This window comes from Xenia sp. Carnegie-2017, unplaced genomic scaffold (assembly GCF_021976095.1).
Source record: "Xenia sp. Carnegie-2017 unplaced genomic scaffold, XeniaSp_v1 HiC_scaffold_20, whole genome shotgun sequence".
NCBI lineage: Eukaryota > Metazoa > Cnidaria > Anthozoa > Malacalcyonacea > Xeniidae > Xenia > Xenia sp. Carnegie-2017.
The window spans coordinates 16,088,340-16,104,822 of record NW_025813483.1 but is presented as its reverse complement, the minus strand read 5'-3'; the positions used below and the strand labels follow the sequence as shown (position 1 = coordinate 16,104,822).

Genomic DNA, 16,483 nt, shown 5'->3' with positions numbered 1-16,483 from the left:
GCCACTGCAGATGACTCGAATCCACTTGGTTCCCTTGGTTCTTTTTGTTCTGTGTCAGTTAACTTACAACCTCTCCTATTCAATTGAGGTATTTTTGCTGTGCGTAATGCCTTATTATTAGTTTTTTCTTATCTTCTCAGCAAAGAGAGTTATGGAGAGTGACCAGTCAGGAAAAAATCTCTGGGTTGCAAAACAAAAGTTTGTTTCTCTTCTGTCAACACTTTCAACTGGAGATGATAAAGATTTTTTGGATTGGGTAATAGAACAGTATTCAATGTTGTTAACTGGAGATGGATCATATGCATATGGAAACAAGTCAATGGCACCTTTTTACCAAGAGTATCTTAATGGGGAACAAAAACTGCTCTCTATTAAAGAAGATCTTTGTAGTCAACTTCCTTTTGATGGTTCATGTTCTTCAGAGACTGTTTATCAACCAGAAGTTGGCAAGGTAAAAAACTGTTTTGTGTTATTCATACATTTAATTATAAACCATCAACAGTACATTATTTTTATTGTTAGAACTCAGATTGTGATCCAACTACAACTGTTGTCATTGATTCATTTCTTTATGATGAAGATGATATTGAAATGTTATGTGATCAAAATCTCTTCAATAGAAATTATTGTAAGAAATGTGGTTCTCATAATACAGCTCCATTAAGTATGTTCAACTGTGATCACAAGCACTTGATAGCTATGCACAACCTGATTAATATGATATTTCTGTTGTTTTAGCCTTGATTTCACACTCCATGTCTGTGCTACAGATGAAATACATTTTTAAGAATGCTTTGCCCAAATTAGGATATATACCTGATGCCACTATCCTTGATGTTGGTTCTCGCTTAGGTGCTGTTTTATATGGAGTATGTTAAAATGTTATGATGTTGATAGTTACTAAAGGAAAAAGATGCTATTTTCTAATAATTATCTCACAGGCGTACTTCTTTAGCCATTGTAAAAGAATCGTTGGTGTTGAAATGAATAAAGAACTTTGCCTCCTACAAAATCAAATCATACACAAGTATTCACTTGGTGATAGAATTGAGGCAAATACCATCAAATCCATTTTATTTATCATACTCCTTCATGAAGTAAGAACTGATCAAATTTGATCATCTTTTAGGTATTTTGCAATGATATTTGTAATGCTGGGATGCTTTTACAAGAAGGTAAGTATGGTTTACAGTTGTCAATAGAATTCGGTGGATAAACTTATAAAAATGTTTGAGATATTTATGGACAGTTTATTTGTTTAGCTGATATTATTATATTGAACAATACATTTGAATTCTTCTTAAAAAGAGATGCTCAGATAAGGTATGTAGAATGATTGCTTCATAGTTAATGTAAAATATGTTTAGACAGGTATTTAAGGTATAGCAAGATATATTGAATTTAAATGCATTTTGTCTTAATTCAAGAAACAATTTTGTCATCTTTTTCAAGCACATGGAAAAATATAAGACGAAACTTATCAAAATCTGGTTCTATTCTGATTACAATTCCCAGCTTAGAAGAATCTCTATGTATTGGTGATGGAGGAAAGGTTTGTTCTGACATTTTTTTTATGAACTTTAGGTATTCATTAACAATGGAGTTTTTACTTTAGGAAATAATGGATATACACAGTTGGCTTGTGCCTTTGATTGTGAATGCAAATGATTTGTCCCTTAATTATTCTGAAGATGATTTACAGGAGCTGAACATGATACATTTTTACAAAGTAAAATGAAATCCCACCTACCAAACATTAGAACATTGACATATTTACATGAAATAGAAAATTTAATTAAATCTTATCAGTGTAAATGGCAAGTAGTAACGTGAAGATCATTGACACCGAAGACCATACAAAACACAGCTAAAATTGAAAAAAATACAGTAAACACGATTGGTTGTTGTGAGAAAGTGTGTTTTCCTTACCTCTGTTATTCTGTAGTAATAATATGTGTTATAACAATTTGAATATTTTGGTGTGTATGCTTTCCAGTCAATAAGGAGAGATGAAGTGTGGTAGCATCTATAATAACATGTATACTTCTCTTATCATTACTTCTAGTCTTCATTACCTTGGAAGAAGGTACATGATTTTGGTCATTTTACCTCACCACTTTAAAACTATTGCAAAATTGATGCCAACCAACAGCAATGAATATTGTTGCAATTATGGTTGATATACAAACGCACAGCATCATCCAGTACTTTTTGGAAAGCCACAAACTATAAAATCATATGTATGAAAAGTTGACTTCAGCGATTGATTTTTCAATGAAGTAAAGTTAAAGATGTTTGAAGAGGTTCCAGTAACCTTCCAAATGAAATTACCCAAGCAGGGCACCTTGACAACATTACACAACAAAATAAAATTATCAAAAATCCATGAGCAACCAGCATGTAGCACCAACCAACAAATCCCCCTTCTAAAATACGTTCAATTTCCAAAATTCTGGCGAATAGAAGACATTGCTTGCATTCAACAAGGCTAAGAACTTGCAAAACTACTGCAAGAAACTGGACAGGAATACAGATCAACAGTAACAAAGTTTGAAGATGTAAAATTCTGGAAAACATTGAGATTATAGAACATAAACCTATTTTTGTATTTTGGGGACGTAATTCCATTTGACCAGTCCATGTGTTGTGGTAACTTGTGTAACTTGTGGTTTTTAAACTCAACAACAGTTGATTACATTACATTTCCACGTACGACAAGTCACGAAATATATCTTAATTTTTTGCATAATTTACTATAATTAATTTTGTTGGCACTGAATGTAAATACATAGTTGCACAACCAGGCAAAAATAAAGAAATAAGCTTTTCATGTACTGAATGTATCAAAAGGAGACTTTTAGAAACCAATTATTGTAATAATTTACATGATTTTACCGATGGATGGGTGAAATATTGTCAGCTACGTACATGAATTACATATCTTTGTTGCGAATCAAACTTTATGTAATTGGTCAAAACTGGTCACATGTAATGTTGACGTATGTTATGGTAATTTATATTCATGATGTAAAAACCTGACGAATGTGTTTTTGTCAACGAACGAGAACGGAAAACGATATTCGACGATGAGCAAATGTTGCGTAAAATTTCATAATTTTGACTGATTAAATATACCAATGTAAATCTTTACTTATGTAATGAGTGATAGCGAAGCTGATGAACGCACTTGTCTCATGTCTGGGGAATCGACTGCACGTTTATGCCCGCCTTCAAACGAGTCGACTATGGAAGTAATGGAACAAGATTTAGTAAGTAGATAGTGAAACAATAATGTAATTTAAACTTTTGTTTGTAAATGTCATACTTTACTATGTTTCACGTATAAAGTATGTTAAAAGTTCAATTAAATCTTCCCTTGATTCTTGTTCCTTTTCTGCTGTATTCTTCAGGTTATTGTACATTTCTTTTTATTGTGGTGTTTAGGATGAAGAAACTAATGAAGAAATTGGAAGACTAAACAATGTACGAAGACGTAACATACAGCAACAAGACGATGGCCAAAGTTCGTCTGAAAATAATTGTCGGAATAGTGATGATGATTACAATGAAGAAGAGGAATTGAAATATGGTTTTAAAAGTGTGATGATGCTAATTATTCCAGTATCTCTCTGTTTGCTTGTCGTTGTTGCAACTGTTACATCCGTCACATATTATTCTAAAAATTCAGGACAATATTTGTAAGAGATATTTTATATTATTTAGGGTTTGTCAATTCTAAGTTTTTTACATTTGATATCTAACTCACAATCTTTTGTCAGAATTTATACACCTTTCCACGAACAAGATGGAATCACAAAAACAGAAAAGGCCACTCATGCTTTTCTCAATGCTATCATAGTCATTGCTGTAGTCTTGGCAATGACAATATTATTGGTTGTACTTTACATCAAAAAATGTTACAAGGTTAGATTTACTACTTTTAGTATTTGTATTAAGGGAACATGCTTGATATGCTACTAGAAGTTTAAACGTAATTATAAACATTTCAAAGATACTTCAAACATAAATTATATTTAATGATTATGAAATAAAGTGTGATCTTTCTATATTTAGTAATTATAATTGCTTGCCAATAACCCTTTGATTTTTTTAACAGATAATAGCTGGCTGGTTGATACTTTCCTCGTTGCTTCTGCTTTTCTTTTTTAGTTTTATATATATTCAGTAAGTTGTGTTTGATGAAGATTTTTCACCAATAATATTGATTACAACTCTAAAATTGATATTTTTTTTTGCTTTATTTAGAGAGGTTTTGATGGTATACAACAGGGCAATAGATTATTTCACGTTGGCTCTAATTATTTGGAACTTTGGTGTTGTAGGAATGATTTGTATTCATTGGAAGGGTCCTCTTCTACTTCAACAGATTTATTTAATATTTGTCAGTGCATTGATGGTATGGATAAATACTTCTCTCTCTTTTTACTTCATGTCAACCAGAAACCAGAGATTATTTTCTGTTGAAATTATTCCACTTAACTTGGTATTGGATAATGAAATTTTTTGTTTATGATTAGGCACTTGTGTTTATAAAATACCTCCCAGATTGGACAACATGGTTCATTCTCGTGGCCATTGCAATATATGGTAACAAAATAAATTTTGTTAGTTTTCAGTAACATTTTATTCATTATGTTTTATTTTCTTTATTTAGATTTGTTTGCGGTGTTATGTCCAAAGGACCTCTTCAAATCTTGGTTCGTACGGCACAAGAAAGAAACGAGCCAATATTTCCTGCACTTATATATTCATGTTAGTTAATAATTTAAAGTTTGAAATATTTGGTATGTGTTTACTTGCAATGTGGTATTTCTGCTTTCTATCTTTGATTCTTCCTCAACCTTGTTCCTTCCTTTTCCCCGCTTCTCCCTCTTTACTCATAAGCAAAAATACATCAAAGTATCCGAGTAAGTATGACTATATTATATTATTTGTATGTGTTATATTTCATCTTATAGCCACTGTGATGTGGAGTGTTGGAATGGCAGGTGGAAATGAGGCAGGACAAAACACAAGTGAAAGAACAAGTCAACATTCTTTTGACGAGACTTCAGTTGAAGGGGATGGTGCAGCCCAAGATGAAGCAAGTCAAGCAGCAACAGCATTAGCTGCAAGGAGTGACTCTCAAAATGACTCACTAGAAGATGAGGAAAGTAAGATTTGAAAATGCACATTTCTTTTCATATGATAAATTATCACTTCATTGTGATGCATCAGCAATATTTTCATGTTTTCTACAACTTAATTATCACAATAATATTCAACAATTTCTCACAATTTGTTTTATAATTTTAGAGGGTGTAAAGCTTGGTCTTGGTGACTTTATATTTTATAGTGTTCTTGTTGGAAAGGCTTCTTCATATGGAGATTGGAATACAACAATAGCATGCTATGTTGCTATTCTCATTGTAAGTTTTTCCTCAAATTTTCTTAGTTATAGGAGAGTGGTTTTTAGTGCATTTGATGCAACTTTGCAGTATGGTTATGTGTAGAATGATTAGTATTAGAAGGTTAATCAAATAACATTTAGTTTTTTTTTGAGAATAGTGGCAAGGGATTTACCGGGCCGGAGGCGAATTCTTATTATAAATATAAAGCCCAGAAAAGTGCTTTTTGATCAATACTATTGACATGACTGAAAATTTGTTGATTTAAATAAGTCTATTTGAAATGGTAGGTTTGTAAACAGAGGCAAAAATATGAAATTTTTCTTTTGATGCTGTCATTTGAACTCTGATTACTTATACAAAAATTGAAGTTCAAATTATGATTGAATGTGTTGTTGTTGAGCTGCTCTAAACAAACAATTGCAATGCATAAATGGCAAACTGCTTTTTGTAAGAAATTATGTGGTTCCTTTTAGGCAATGCTCAACAAAAAATCTCTTCCAATATGAGCATTTATTGTAAAATAATTTGATGAGAGCTCATAAGTTTTGAGACATCACTTTTGAATGTCAATTGAATAATTACATGGCTATTTGTTATAGCAATCATAACTGAACACATGATATCAAATCAGTGCAACTTTTGGGATTGTTAGTCTTTATCACAAACATACATTGCAAGTGTGCACTTGATTAGTTAATAGTTAATTCATTTTTAAGTCAGTTTTCTATATAAAATTATATAAAATCTTACAACTTAGTGGTTGAAAGTTATCATTCATTTGCTTTCATTCATGATGCATTAAATAGTAAATGAGACTAGTCACCATTGACAATCAAAAAGCATCTTTTTAAACTTTACACTATCCTTGGATCCTTAGTTATTATTTTTTACCTTGTTTTTTAGGGATTGTGTTTAACTCTTCTTTTATTGATGATATTCAAACGGGCTCTTCCTGCCTTGCCAATATCAATTGCATTTGGACTTATCTTTTATTTTGCAACTAGTGAATTGGTAAAACCATTTGCAGATGAACTAGCTAGCCAACAAGTGTTTCTATGATTTGGACAGTTTTGATGTTTTGTTTCTGTAACTCTCACTAGAGTTTGTACATTGAATAAAATTTCTTATGTGAAAGTTCCTATTGGTCAAGTTATGATTTTTAAAGATGTGAGAAACATTTGGTACAAGCTGCAATTGAATAATTGTTTCTTGTACATAACTTAGTCTGGTCATAAAGGGATTTATTAAATTAAAGTTTGTGCAGGTTGCAATAGAATGAAACTCAACAATTAATTTCATGAGCATCACTGTAAGTTGTGTAGGAAGGTTGTTTTTAGTAGATTAAAAAAAAATATTATATTTTCAATTGGTATTATTCTTTCTTTATAGAAAATTCAGACTTTTTATCATACAAAAAGTTGTTCTCAAATTAAATACCCAGGATTATGTAGTATACACTACCAGGGTCTTAAGTACATGCAAGATATTGCATTTCAGGTTTACTCATCTGTCAAAATTGTTTAATCACCCAAACAATAAATCAAACTGAGATTCCTTTAAAGATCTAACATAAAATTAATTTACACATGTTCTTCTCTTTTGCTACCAGAACTTGTCGGCTCACTTGAAGTCTGCACAGAGTTTTCTATAGGACTTGTTGAGTATACGTATATTGAAGAACATACAATTAAAATAGCCAGGAATGTATAAGATGTTATAGCCTTACCAAACAGAAGCCATACAAATATAGCTGTGAGAATGATTTCCAATGATGCAGCAAACTGCTTTAGAATTGAGTTCAGTTTCTTAAGTAGAAGAGCAGTGACTATGCCAGCAATGATGTTGTTTACAATGATAGCAACCACTATTGGTTGCTTTACAGCAGTAATTCCTTCAGGACTAATAGCTTTGGAAAAAGTTCCGTTAAAGTACATATAACATAACCCACATATGATTGAATCCAGATACATGAAGAAGCTTTGAATAAGAAATGGCACATCACCAGCCTTTCCTTTCAGTAAGTACTCATTATAAACACTGGCAAAGCAAGAACTAAGAATCTGAACAAGCATAAGCATAAGGTACTTGTCTATTTTGAAATGAAATGAGTCTGTAGCTGATGAACTTTGTCCGATATGTTGAACTATGCAGCCAAAGGTCAGCAAGCCCAGAGAAAACCATTGTTTCAGAGATAACTGTTTGCTGAACAATACCTATGTGTTATAGAGTAAAAACTATGAGATTTGTTTCAACACCAACATCACATGATTTCATCATTAAGTACCTGATACACTATGCCAGTTATAACAACACGAAACTGTAGAAGTAACCAATAGGACGTTGGACCATAAGCTCGCAAGTTGATAAAAAAGAGATTGTTGTACACGCTGTATAATACAGCTGGAATCATGTAGAATCCTAACACTGCAAAATGAAAAAAGGCATTTCTTCAAATATAACTTGTTACTGTTTGAAATATTACATTGTAGACTCACTTTTAATATTGCTTGATATTTGAGTTACAAAATCTGATAGAGACGATCTGCAAATTTTAATATATCAAAGACATTGTTATGAATCTCAAAGAGTCAAAAAGCAAATTAAATAGACCTACTGTTTCAATTGCAAGGTAAGAATAAAAAGTAATTTTCCAAACTCCACCAAAATGACCACGGTCGTCTTATTGTAAGGATACTCATCGTTTTCATCACGGGAAGCAGTAACTAGTAAACCTATGCAAAAACTATTATCAATGCATCTTTCAAAGTCAACATTTTCTTCGAATGTTTAATGTGTTCATTTCACATTAAAATACCTTGACAAACAAACAGCGAAATATAAGTGATGAAAATGACAAGATGCAAACGAGTGGGAAACAATTTGTTGGAGTTATCCATTGCCGTAAGCTACGTCTAATCATCAAAGGCCAATTTCGAAAAGTGAAAGTGTAAAGCTACGAAATATACATAAAGTACACGTACAAGCACAAATTTCTTTTGTGTATAAAAACGTCGTACACCCGATTCACTCTCGAAGACAAAGCGTATAAAATGTCGTAAAAAGCGTAATACTGGTAACCTAGGTAACACCATCAACAACAGCTTAAAAATGGATGACGGCGAAAATTTTAAGAAAGTGAAGAATCCCGTTGTATTTGTAAACCATGTAGATGGCTATGTTGGAAAAAACATAAGCAAGGTAGTAATTTTATTATTGAAGCTTTTTACTTGAAACAAAAATTTACTGATGTTTGGATACGCAGGCAAAATACAGCTCTGTTATCCGGATCCCTCTCTGAGCCCCCATTTAAACAGATACATTTAGATCAAAGAAGAGAAAATTAAGAAAAAGCAGCATCTTCCACGCTGTATCACTGTAATTGAAATTAAAATTCCCTATTTCTAGATATTTTCTGGTTCAGTTGTTGGTGGTTACTCCGATGCAGTTATAGACAACGAATCCGACGATAGCGGTCCTTCAGATGGCGGGAAAAAAGAAATCTTTTATAAAGTTGTTGGGACAATATTAAATCCTGAAAAGAACGAGAAACCGGCATGGGTTGAAGAAGCTTTTATGGTAAATATGCAAACAAACGAAAACACCAAAAGTTTGTTGAAATAAAACGTTAATAATACTTTTTTATTTTTTAATTAAGTATACTAAGAAAGAAGAGTTACTCGACCATATTTTAGACAGCGATATCATAATTTATGACATCGTTAGCCAACCTGATCAAGTTGATGAGGCAACCTGGGTAATATCAGGTATAGTGCATTTGAAATAATATTTTTCATTTTGAAAAAGAAATAGAATTAATCTTTTTGTGGCTTTATTCTTTAGCTCTTCATGCAGAAATTGAGAACTTTTTCTCTCCAAAAATTTTCATTTGCCTATCATCAATTATGACCTGGGCTCGAACTAAACCACTAGATCCAGTGAGTTTATGCTACATGTTGATCATTAGATAAATTTAAAAATTATCATTATGAAACTCATCAAATGATATAAAATATTTTGTGAAGAAAATTAGTTCCCATCAAATTCACAAAACTGATGTAATATAGATGATAAATGAATATTAACTTTGTATGTCATGTGCTTTGTATACAGCTTTTGTGGTGTCTTTGTAATTGTTCTTAAAATTGTTCTCCAACTATTCTATAATTTTTAATAACCTGATTGATGATTTACAATAAATTTTCATGCATCAAAGTGTGGTCCATTCAAGTGAACTTTATATCATCTGGAATAATGAGTCAGAGGGATATTTTAGGTCTCTTATTGTGTTATTTAAATTTAGGAAGAACCTGATATTCCATTCACAGAAGATGATTACCGACGAAGACGTGCCCATCCAAACTTCAGGCCACATATAAGCACAGAAAAATTGGTTATAAAATTGGGCAAAACAGCTAAGACAAAGTTGACTTCATATGTTGTTGCTAGTGGACTGTTGTATGGTGCTGGAGAGGAGATCTTTCATTCTTTGTTTAAATCAGCTTGGCATGGAAATCAAGCTGCTTTGCAGTGCTATGGAAATGGTCAAAACATTGTGCCTATTATACATATTGATGATTTGGCCAGTGTTTTAGTAAATATTGCTGATGCACCACCTAAAGTAAGATACCTTATTGCAAAGGATGATTCTCAATCTCCTTTGGATGAAATTGTTAAGGTAAAGTTATTTTATTTACCTTTGATGTATATGTGATTAATAATTATATATATATGTTCACACCATTTTAGTGTGTCAGTCGAAACTTGGGAAATGGTAAAGTACAATATGTTTCAAAGGAAGAAGCATTGCTCATTAAGGATCTGCAGGTACTGGATGCAACAAAAATCATTTTTGAATATTGTAATATTTTAAGAGTTTGTGGAAATTTTAGAATAAGAAGTTTTGCTTTCTCTAAAACTTTGTTTTTTTAGCAAACAGACTTTGACATGCTTCTTGTCAATCTTCGTATGGATGCTGGTTATGTCAGAGAAGGAATGCGAATCAATTGGAAAGGAGAAGTATAAAAGTTATATTTAATGTCAAACATGACAAAATCATTTTATTGTAGACACTTACTAACATATGTTCATTTTATTGGTTGTCTTAAAGTTAAACTATGTTTCCTTTATCACCCATGAGTGTTTTTGTGTTGTTTTTACCAGACAGGTTTGATTGATAGCATTGAAAGTGTCATTCAAGAATATAAGGAAACAAGAGGATTACAGGTTTGTTAAACAACTTAAGATGAGTGATGACTTGACATGTTGCATTAATCATTGACAGAATGGTTTACAAGTATGGTGAAAGGTGTTTCAGTAACTAAGTTTGTGTATTTATACTACAATTTAATTTATCTTTTTACTGTTTGTCAAATGTTATAGCCGATACGTGTGTGTGTTTTGGGTCCACCTTCATCTGGAAAAACTTTGGTTGTCCGACAGTTGTGTGAAAGTTATAAACTTCATCATATTATGATTGAAGAAGTCATTAACGAGTCGGTCAAGAAACTAGTGAGTATCGACGTAAATTGATGTATAAAGTTGTGTAAAACGTCTTATAGTTTTATACTTTTTGCTTCGTTTCCACTTGTTATAACATGTTTAATTATGGTCTTAGAATTGTTGAAGCTTTTACGTAAATTGTTTCAGCTCTCGAAGCTTTTATTATTCTTTTGTCTCTAATATTGTGTAATAAATGAATTAGAGGAAATAGGAACTGTTAGGAACTAGTTCTTCTTGTTAAATCAGGGACGACGCCACAAAATTGAACCTGGGCGGCTACGACTTATATTTCCTAAATTTACTGCGTCTTACGCTAAATTATATATATGTTATAAAGGTGGGGGAGCTCAAGCCCCCCTTTTGGTGCCGTGCCTGCAAGTTATCAAGATTCCTATAATCTGCTGTAGCTGGCCCTCTACACGTTTCAATCAATGCAAAAAAAATGTGATGTTGATGTGTGTTTTTAGGAAAAAAGTGCCGCTAGGGCTGACAATGACGGTGATGAAGAAGATGATGTTAAGGCAGAAGAAGACAGGGAATTATTGGAAGCACTTGCTGAAAACAAAGATCAAAATAATGGTAGGATGTAAAATTGGACTTTGTTTTAAGGAAGTGGTTAATTTAAAAAATAAGATGATATTTCTTATCTAATATAAGTTTTTCAATTCTTTCAGGACGCTACGATGACAGCTATATCATAAAATTTTACAAAGACAAACTTTTGTCGATGCCTTGTCAAAACCAAGTATGTATGATATTTCAACACATTTCTTTACTAGTAGAATTTTGTCTTCTTATAGCTTTCAAACTTGTGACTTTTTGTTTTCACAATAAATCTTCCATTGATGACACATTTGATAGGGATTCATTCTTGATGGCTTTCCGAAAACATACGAGGTTGCAAAAGAGCTTTTTCAAGGTTTGTATTTGCTGATAAAGATGCCAGCCAAAGATTCTCTACTGATAAATAGAATTTGGTGTCGCCAAAGAAATTTTTCGAAGTTTATTGATCCGTTTTAAAAAAATATTTATTCTTGCTATTTGCATTACAGCTGAAGAAAATGATGAGGATGAAGACAATGAAGCAGTTGTGAAATATAATAAACTTATAATGCCAGGTAAAATTATGTTACCCTTTCTGAAATATTTGCAGATCAGTATCAGTTGTGCGTACTCTCTCCTTTCTTTTATTATCTACGTGATCATTACATCTTTCATTTTTTGTTTATATAGAAATTGTTGTATCTTTGGATGCTTCGGATGAATTTCTCAAAGCAAGAATTATGAATCTACCAGAATCTGTAGTTGCTGGAACCCATAACACAGAGGAAGGTATGCTCATGTTTTACACAAACAATATCTAAATATTTCATCATGGATTCAGGTTCTTCTACGTTGAGGTGTGTAACTCCAATCCAAAATTGCAAGTGCTTCTTCTTCCTTTCTAAATATCATTCAATTCAATGGGTGGATTTTTTTCTCATATCAAACCCTTCCTCTTTACTTGTAATATACGCGTACCTGGAGATTCTTCATATGTTTTCATGGACTGTATGCTTATATCTAAAAATGTTTCGTCGCTCTATGATGTGAATTTGTTTTTGATAATTATTACTTTTATTTCTTTACGTCTGTGGTGAGTAGAGCAGACTGAATTAAGAGCTTGCCTCCACCGATACATGAAAAAACCTGCAAAAATTGTGTTCTGTGCTGGTGCAACTTTATCGACTATTATAACAAGGTGTACTATTCATAGTCCGGCAGCCGCTCGTGGTAATGTATGACTAAGGAAAAGGCTTTATACAATTTTCTGATTTCACTCTAGGGCTTCTGCGACGTTTGGCTGAATTCCGCGCTGTAAACACAGAAGATGAAACAGTTTTGAATTATTTCGACGAATTGGAGATCCATCCAGATCACATCGGTAGTAATGGGATCAGGACATCGAAGATATCTTTCACGACTCTCAAGATATCCTCGAAAATATGCTTTTGGGAAATATTTTTTAAGCATGTTTGATTATTTTACTAGATATCACTCAAGATAGTAGTCCTTTGATGTCAAATGTTGTACAACAAATCGAAAAATTGATTGGCGATCCAAGGAATTATGGTATTGGCATAGCTTCTTTAAAAAGTTTTTGTCAATTTGGTTTCATGGATGAATTCATTTGTAATAGGTCCGACACCAGAGGAGTTGATTGAGATCAAAAGAATGGAGGTAGAAAAACAGGTATATCTGACTATAGATTAATTTGATTGCCACCGTTTGAGAATTTTGTACATTTCGGTGAATATTTTGAAAGACGAATTTTATTTTTATTAATTTAACAGCTTGAAAAGGAGCGAAAAGAAAAAGAGGAAAGAAATCGTAGGGAAAGAGAGGAAGCAAATGAACGAGCAAAAAAGGAGGAGGAATGGGTATGATTTTGTAATAAGATAATGTCTTTTATTATCTTGGGAATGAGGTAATTTTAATGTTGGAAAGATCTTTTCGAGTGCCAGTTTATCTATTCCTTCCCCTTTCTTCTTGTCTTAAAATATGAACATATGTTCGTTACGACTCGATATTTTTACATCAGTGAAGAATTCAAGCTAATCACTCTTTGTTTACTTAAGAAAATGCGCTTAAATGAAGTAAAGAAAGAGGAACAAGAAGTATTAGAAACACGATCGATTCCATTGAGAAATTATCTTATGAAACACGTTATGCCTACTTTATCCCAAGGCCTCGTTGAATGTACTAAAATACGACCAGAGGATCCCGTCGATTTTTTGGTAAGGAATGTACAATACAAACGAAGAATCACCCACCCCACCCCCTCCTCCTCACTTCAATCACCTTTGCTGGTACGTCGGAATTCTTTTTCTCTTTTTATGTATCGATTGTATTCTTGTTTTATAGGCTGAATATTTGTTCAAAAATAATCCACTAATTGATTAGTGCGGCGATTTTTATCTGTTTAAATGTAGCTTTCAATTGGACGAATATGTAATAGTACATTACAGTTATATATTTAGTAATATTTATTTTTAATGCTTATACAAGTTATAGTTTGTGTGTATGATTTGTTTTGGAAACATGTACAATTGATTCTTTGTAAAAATTCAGTACTAAAAAAGTCGTTCTGAGTAAATCTAAAAAATGTTTTACTAATCTTATGTCTGAAGACAAATTACAACTTTTAACTTAAAAACCATTTCTGAGGATGACTTTGAAATAAAGTCGAAAATTTACAGTTCACTTCTCGTCTTGTTTGATTCATATTTTGTAATCTCAAGATGTCTTGTTTTTTCGGAATTTGTTTTTTTGCTATAACTTTTAACTAAATCTTCTGGTTTAAGCACGTTTAAAAACACACTGGTTTAAATAAGTTGTTTTACCATACATATTTCTAAAGATACTAAATTCAAACTCCAATACGTCCAGTTCAAAACATACGATCAGTGTATTACCGGAATTATTGTCAATATATATCATTATATATTCCTACATCGACTCATAAAGATCCCTCTACCACCCCCCTATTTGTCTGTAAACGAACACGTCACTGCACCGGTAGAGGCAGCTCTCTACAGTTGCCCTGAATTGACAAAGTAAATCAGCTTTTTCGTCGTTATTCATCAAGCTTTCTTGACCATATTATGTCCACAATGAATCCCGAATAGTAAGTTTCATAATTTAAGAAAGCATTTCTGTAATTGTTTCTCGTTTATCGTCTTCAAAGCGTCGCATTTGAAGTTTTAGGAAGTAAAATGTGTCGTAATAATATATACAAAACGCATCAGTTGTGCATCGAGGCTCTTGTTTTCTTCTTAGTGACTATCTCTTTAAACTATTACTTATCGGGGACTCTGGAGTAGGGAAAAGTTGTCTATTACTTCGTTTTGCGGTGAGTAAACCTTAAACGTATTTTGCTTCACTACACGGTTCGAAGCCGTGAAAGTGTCGGTCATAAAATTTAAGCAGGCGTAGTCTAAAGACTTTTGCTTTGTAATGCTCCATATTCCTCGAATTGTCTTCTTTCATTAATAGGATGATACATACACGGAGAGTTATATCAGCACTATCGGAGTAGACTTTGTAAGTACATTAAATGATGCCAATTCCATGACATTGAAGCACTTCACTTCAACTGACAAAAATTTGGTGTATTTACTGTTATTCTACCACTACGTCAACTTAACCATTTTCAGCTTTATTTATATTCATTTTAGTATGATTTTTTTTACAGAAAATAAGAACCATAGAATTGGATGGGAAAACGATAAAGTTACAAATTGTAAGGAACTTATTCTTCATTTTGCTATTTAAGTGTTGGCTTTCTGAAATAGCAGAAAAAATTCAATCGTTTTAAATAATTCGTATAAGTTGCGAAAATGCCAATTAGTGTGATATTTTCACTCACATTACTCCATGATAAAAGATATTTTTACATGGTAATTCAGTTGTTCTTACTAAAATTGCTGTTGCTGTTTTTCTCTGGATGTTACAGTGAGCTTGTTTGTTATAGTTTATACATTTTAATACAAAGTTGACCTTTAGATATTATATAATATCTGAGTGATTTATTATTCTTCAGTGGGATACTGCTGGTCAAGAACGTTTTAGGACAATTACATCAAGCTACTATCGAGGGGCTCATGGAATAATAATTGTATATGATGTAACCGATCAGGTTTGGATAGGATTTTCATTGTTCAATCATAATTTGTATAATTTTACACAAGCTGCTGATCAGTCCTGATTTTGTTTGATTAAGGAATCATTCAACAATGTGAAACAGTGGCTTCAGGAAATAGATCGTTATGCTTGTGAAAACGTGAACAAACTTCTTGTTGGTAACAAATGTGACTTAACCACAAAAAGTAGTTGACTTTACCACAGCAAAGGCAAGCCATTTTCTATGAATAATTCTAACACATTTCTTTTAAAGTTGCTAATTATATATTTATTAATTTAATAACTAATAATTTACTCCAGGAGTTTGCAGACCAGTTAACTGTGCCATTTCTTGAGACGAGTGCAAAAAATGCAACAAATGTTGAACAGGCATTTATGACAATGGCTGCTGAAATCAAAAACAGGATGGGTCCGCCTGCTGCTTCAGTGACAGGCCAGGCTAGCGGTGTAAAGATAACAAGCACTCCAGTGAAACCAAGCAGCGGAGGCTGTTGCTAAGAAAAAGACACTATGATTTAGAAAAGACAGAAATAATAAATAATCTTGATTGAAAAATCCAAAGAAAACCTACTATTATATCCCACCCATTGCCATATTGCAAGTTTTGCCAAAGAAGGGCTCGTAATAAAACTACAAGCGAGACTTGATACAATATGCATCCGTAAAACAACATCATCATTTAAAACTTTCGTCTTGGGATATTTCTTTGTATTCAATTTTTTGTTTCATGTTATATTACAATGATATTTAGCAGGGAGTCGTTGTAGGTCTGATGTGTTTTTTGGAAAAATAGAACATTTGAGACTATTAGTTTGATAAATAATAATAAACTTAGTGTGCTACTTAATATTGACTGACTATATTCATCAACTATGTTTCGATATCCTTGT

At 32.4% G+C, this 16,483-nt stretch overlaps 6 protein-coding genes across 8 annotated transcripts; 4 read left to right on the top strand and 2 right to left on the bottom strand.

Annotated features, from left to right (window-relative positions):
• The first annotated feature begins 15 nt into the window (after positions 1-15).
• On the top strand, positions 16-1,914 carry LOC124443418. The gene is made up of 9 exons (XM_046993909.1): positions 16-53; positions 141-451; positions 523-664; positions 739-869; positions 942-1,052; positions 1,130-1,175; positions 1,263-1,323; positions 1,453-1,552; positions 1,616-1,914. The coding sequence occupies exons 2-9, from the start codon at positions 152-154 to the stop codon at positions 1,736-1,738; spliced, it is 1,014 nt and encodes a 337-aa protein (XP_046849865.1). The 5' UTR covers positions 16-53; positions 141-151; the 3' UTR covers positions 1,739-1,914.
• Positions 1,653-2,723, bottom strand: LOC124443421. Of its 2 annotated transcripts, none has more exons than XM_046993912.1 (4): positions 2,315-2,723; positions 2,110-2,226; positions 1,930-2,026; positions 1,653-1,867 (listed from the first exon to the last, which is right to left on the bottom strand). In XM_046993912.1, exons 1-4 carry the CDS (start codon positions 2,626-2,628, stop codon positions 1,796-1,798), a joined length of 600 nt encoding a protein of 199 aa, XP_046849868.1. In that variant the 5' UTR covers positions 2,629-2,723; the 3' UTR covers positions 1,653-1,795. The 2 variants fall into 2 exon arrangements, with proteins under 2 accessions (XP_046849868.1, XP_046849869.1); XM_046993913.1 differs by having other exon boundaries at positions 2,598-2,723.
• A 312-nt stretch (positions 2,724-3,035) lies between these two features.
• On the top strand, positions 3,036-6,545 carry LOC124443416 (presenilin-1-like). The gene is given in 11 exon segments (XM_046993906.1): positions 3,036-3,269; positions 3,445-3,698; positions 3,780-3,924; positions 4,118-4,185; positions 4,267-4,417; positions 4,539-4,608; positions 4,676-4,696; positions 4,699-4,773; positions 4,980-5,174; positions 5,317-5,429; positions 6,315-6,545. Coding segments are annotated over 11 exon segments (1,359 nt in total). The 5' UTR covers positions 3,036-3,158; the 3' UTR covers positions 6,471-6,545.
• A 180-nt stretch (positions 6,546-6,725) lies between these two features.
• Positions 6,726-8,424, bottom strand: LOC124443417 (UDP-galactose transporter senju-like). Its single transcript, XM_046993907.1, has 5 exons — positions 8,227-8,424; positions 8,026-8,143; positions 7,907-7,953; positions 7,696-7,835; positions 6,726-7,624 (listed from the first exon to the last, which is right to left on the bottom strand). Exons 1-5 carry the CDS (start codon positions 8,306-8,308, stop codon positions 6,992-6,994), a joined length of 1,020 nt encoding a protein of 339 aa, XP_046849863.1. The 5' UTR covers positions 8,309-8,424; the 3' UTR covers positions 6,726-6,991.
• LOC124443414 (adenylate kinase 7-like) lies at positions 7,959-14,153 on the top strand. 2 transcript variants are annotated; one of them, XM_046993905.1, is made up of 21 exons: positions 7,959-8,040; positions 8,494-8,609; positions 8,817-8,987; positions 9,067-9,175; positions 9,252-9,346; positions 9,712-10,086; positions 10,158-10,235; positions 10,341-10,427; positions 10,572-10,634; positions 10,791-10,919; positions 11,378-11,489; positions 11,585-11,655; positions 11,772-11,829; positions 11,963-12,028; positions 12,144-12,242; positions 12,736-12,834; positions 12,942-13,022; positions 13,090-13,142; positions 13,244-13,330; positions 13,529-13,687; positions 13,815-14,153. In XM_046993905.1, exons 2-21 carry the CDS (start codon positions 8,520-8,522, stop codon positions 13,851-13,853), a joined length of 2,121 nt encoding a protein of 706 aa, XP_046849861.1. In that variant the 5' UTR covers positions 7,959-8,040; positions 8,494-8,519; the 3' UTR covers positions 13,854-14,153. The 2 variants fall into 2 exon arrangements, with proteins under 2 accessions (XP_046849861.1, XP_046849860.1); XM_046993904.1 differs by lacking the exon at positions 7,959-8,040 and having other exon boundaries at positions 8,349-8,609.
• Positions 14,154-14,421: 268 nt separating this feature from the next.
• On the top strand, positions 14,422-16,440 carry LOC124443420 (ras-related protein ORAB-1-like). The gene is given in 8 exon segments (XM_046993911.1): positions 14,422-14,577; positions 14,730-14,802; positions 14,946-14,993; positions 15,145-15,192; positions 15,493-15,588; positions 15,673-15,779; positions 15,781-15,802; positions 15,894-16,440. Coding segments are annotated over 8 exon segments (615 nt in total). The 5' UTR covers positions 14,422-14,554; the 3' UTR covers positions 16,092-16,440.
• The last annotated feature ends 43 nt before the right edge of the window (positions 16,441-16,483 follow it).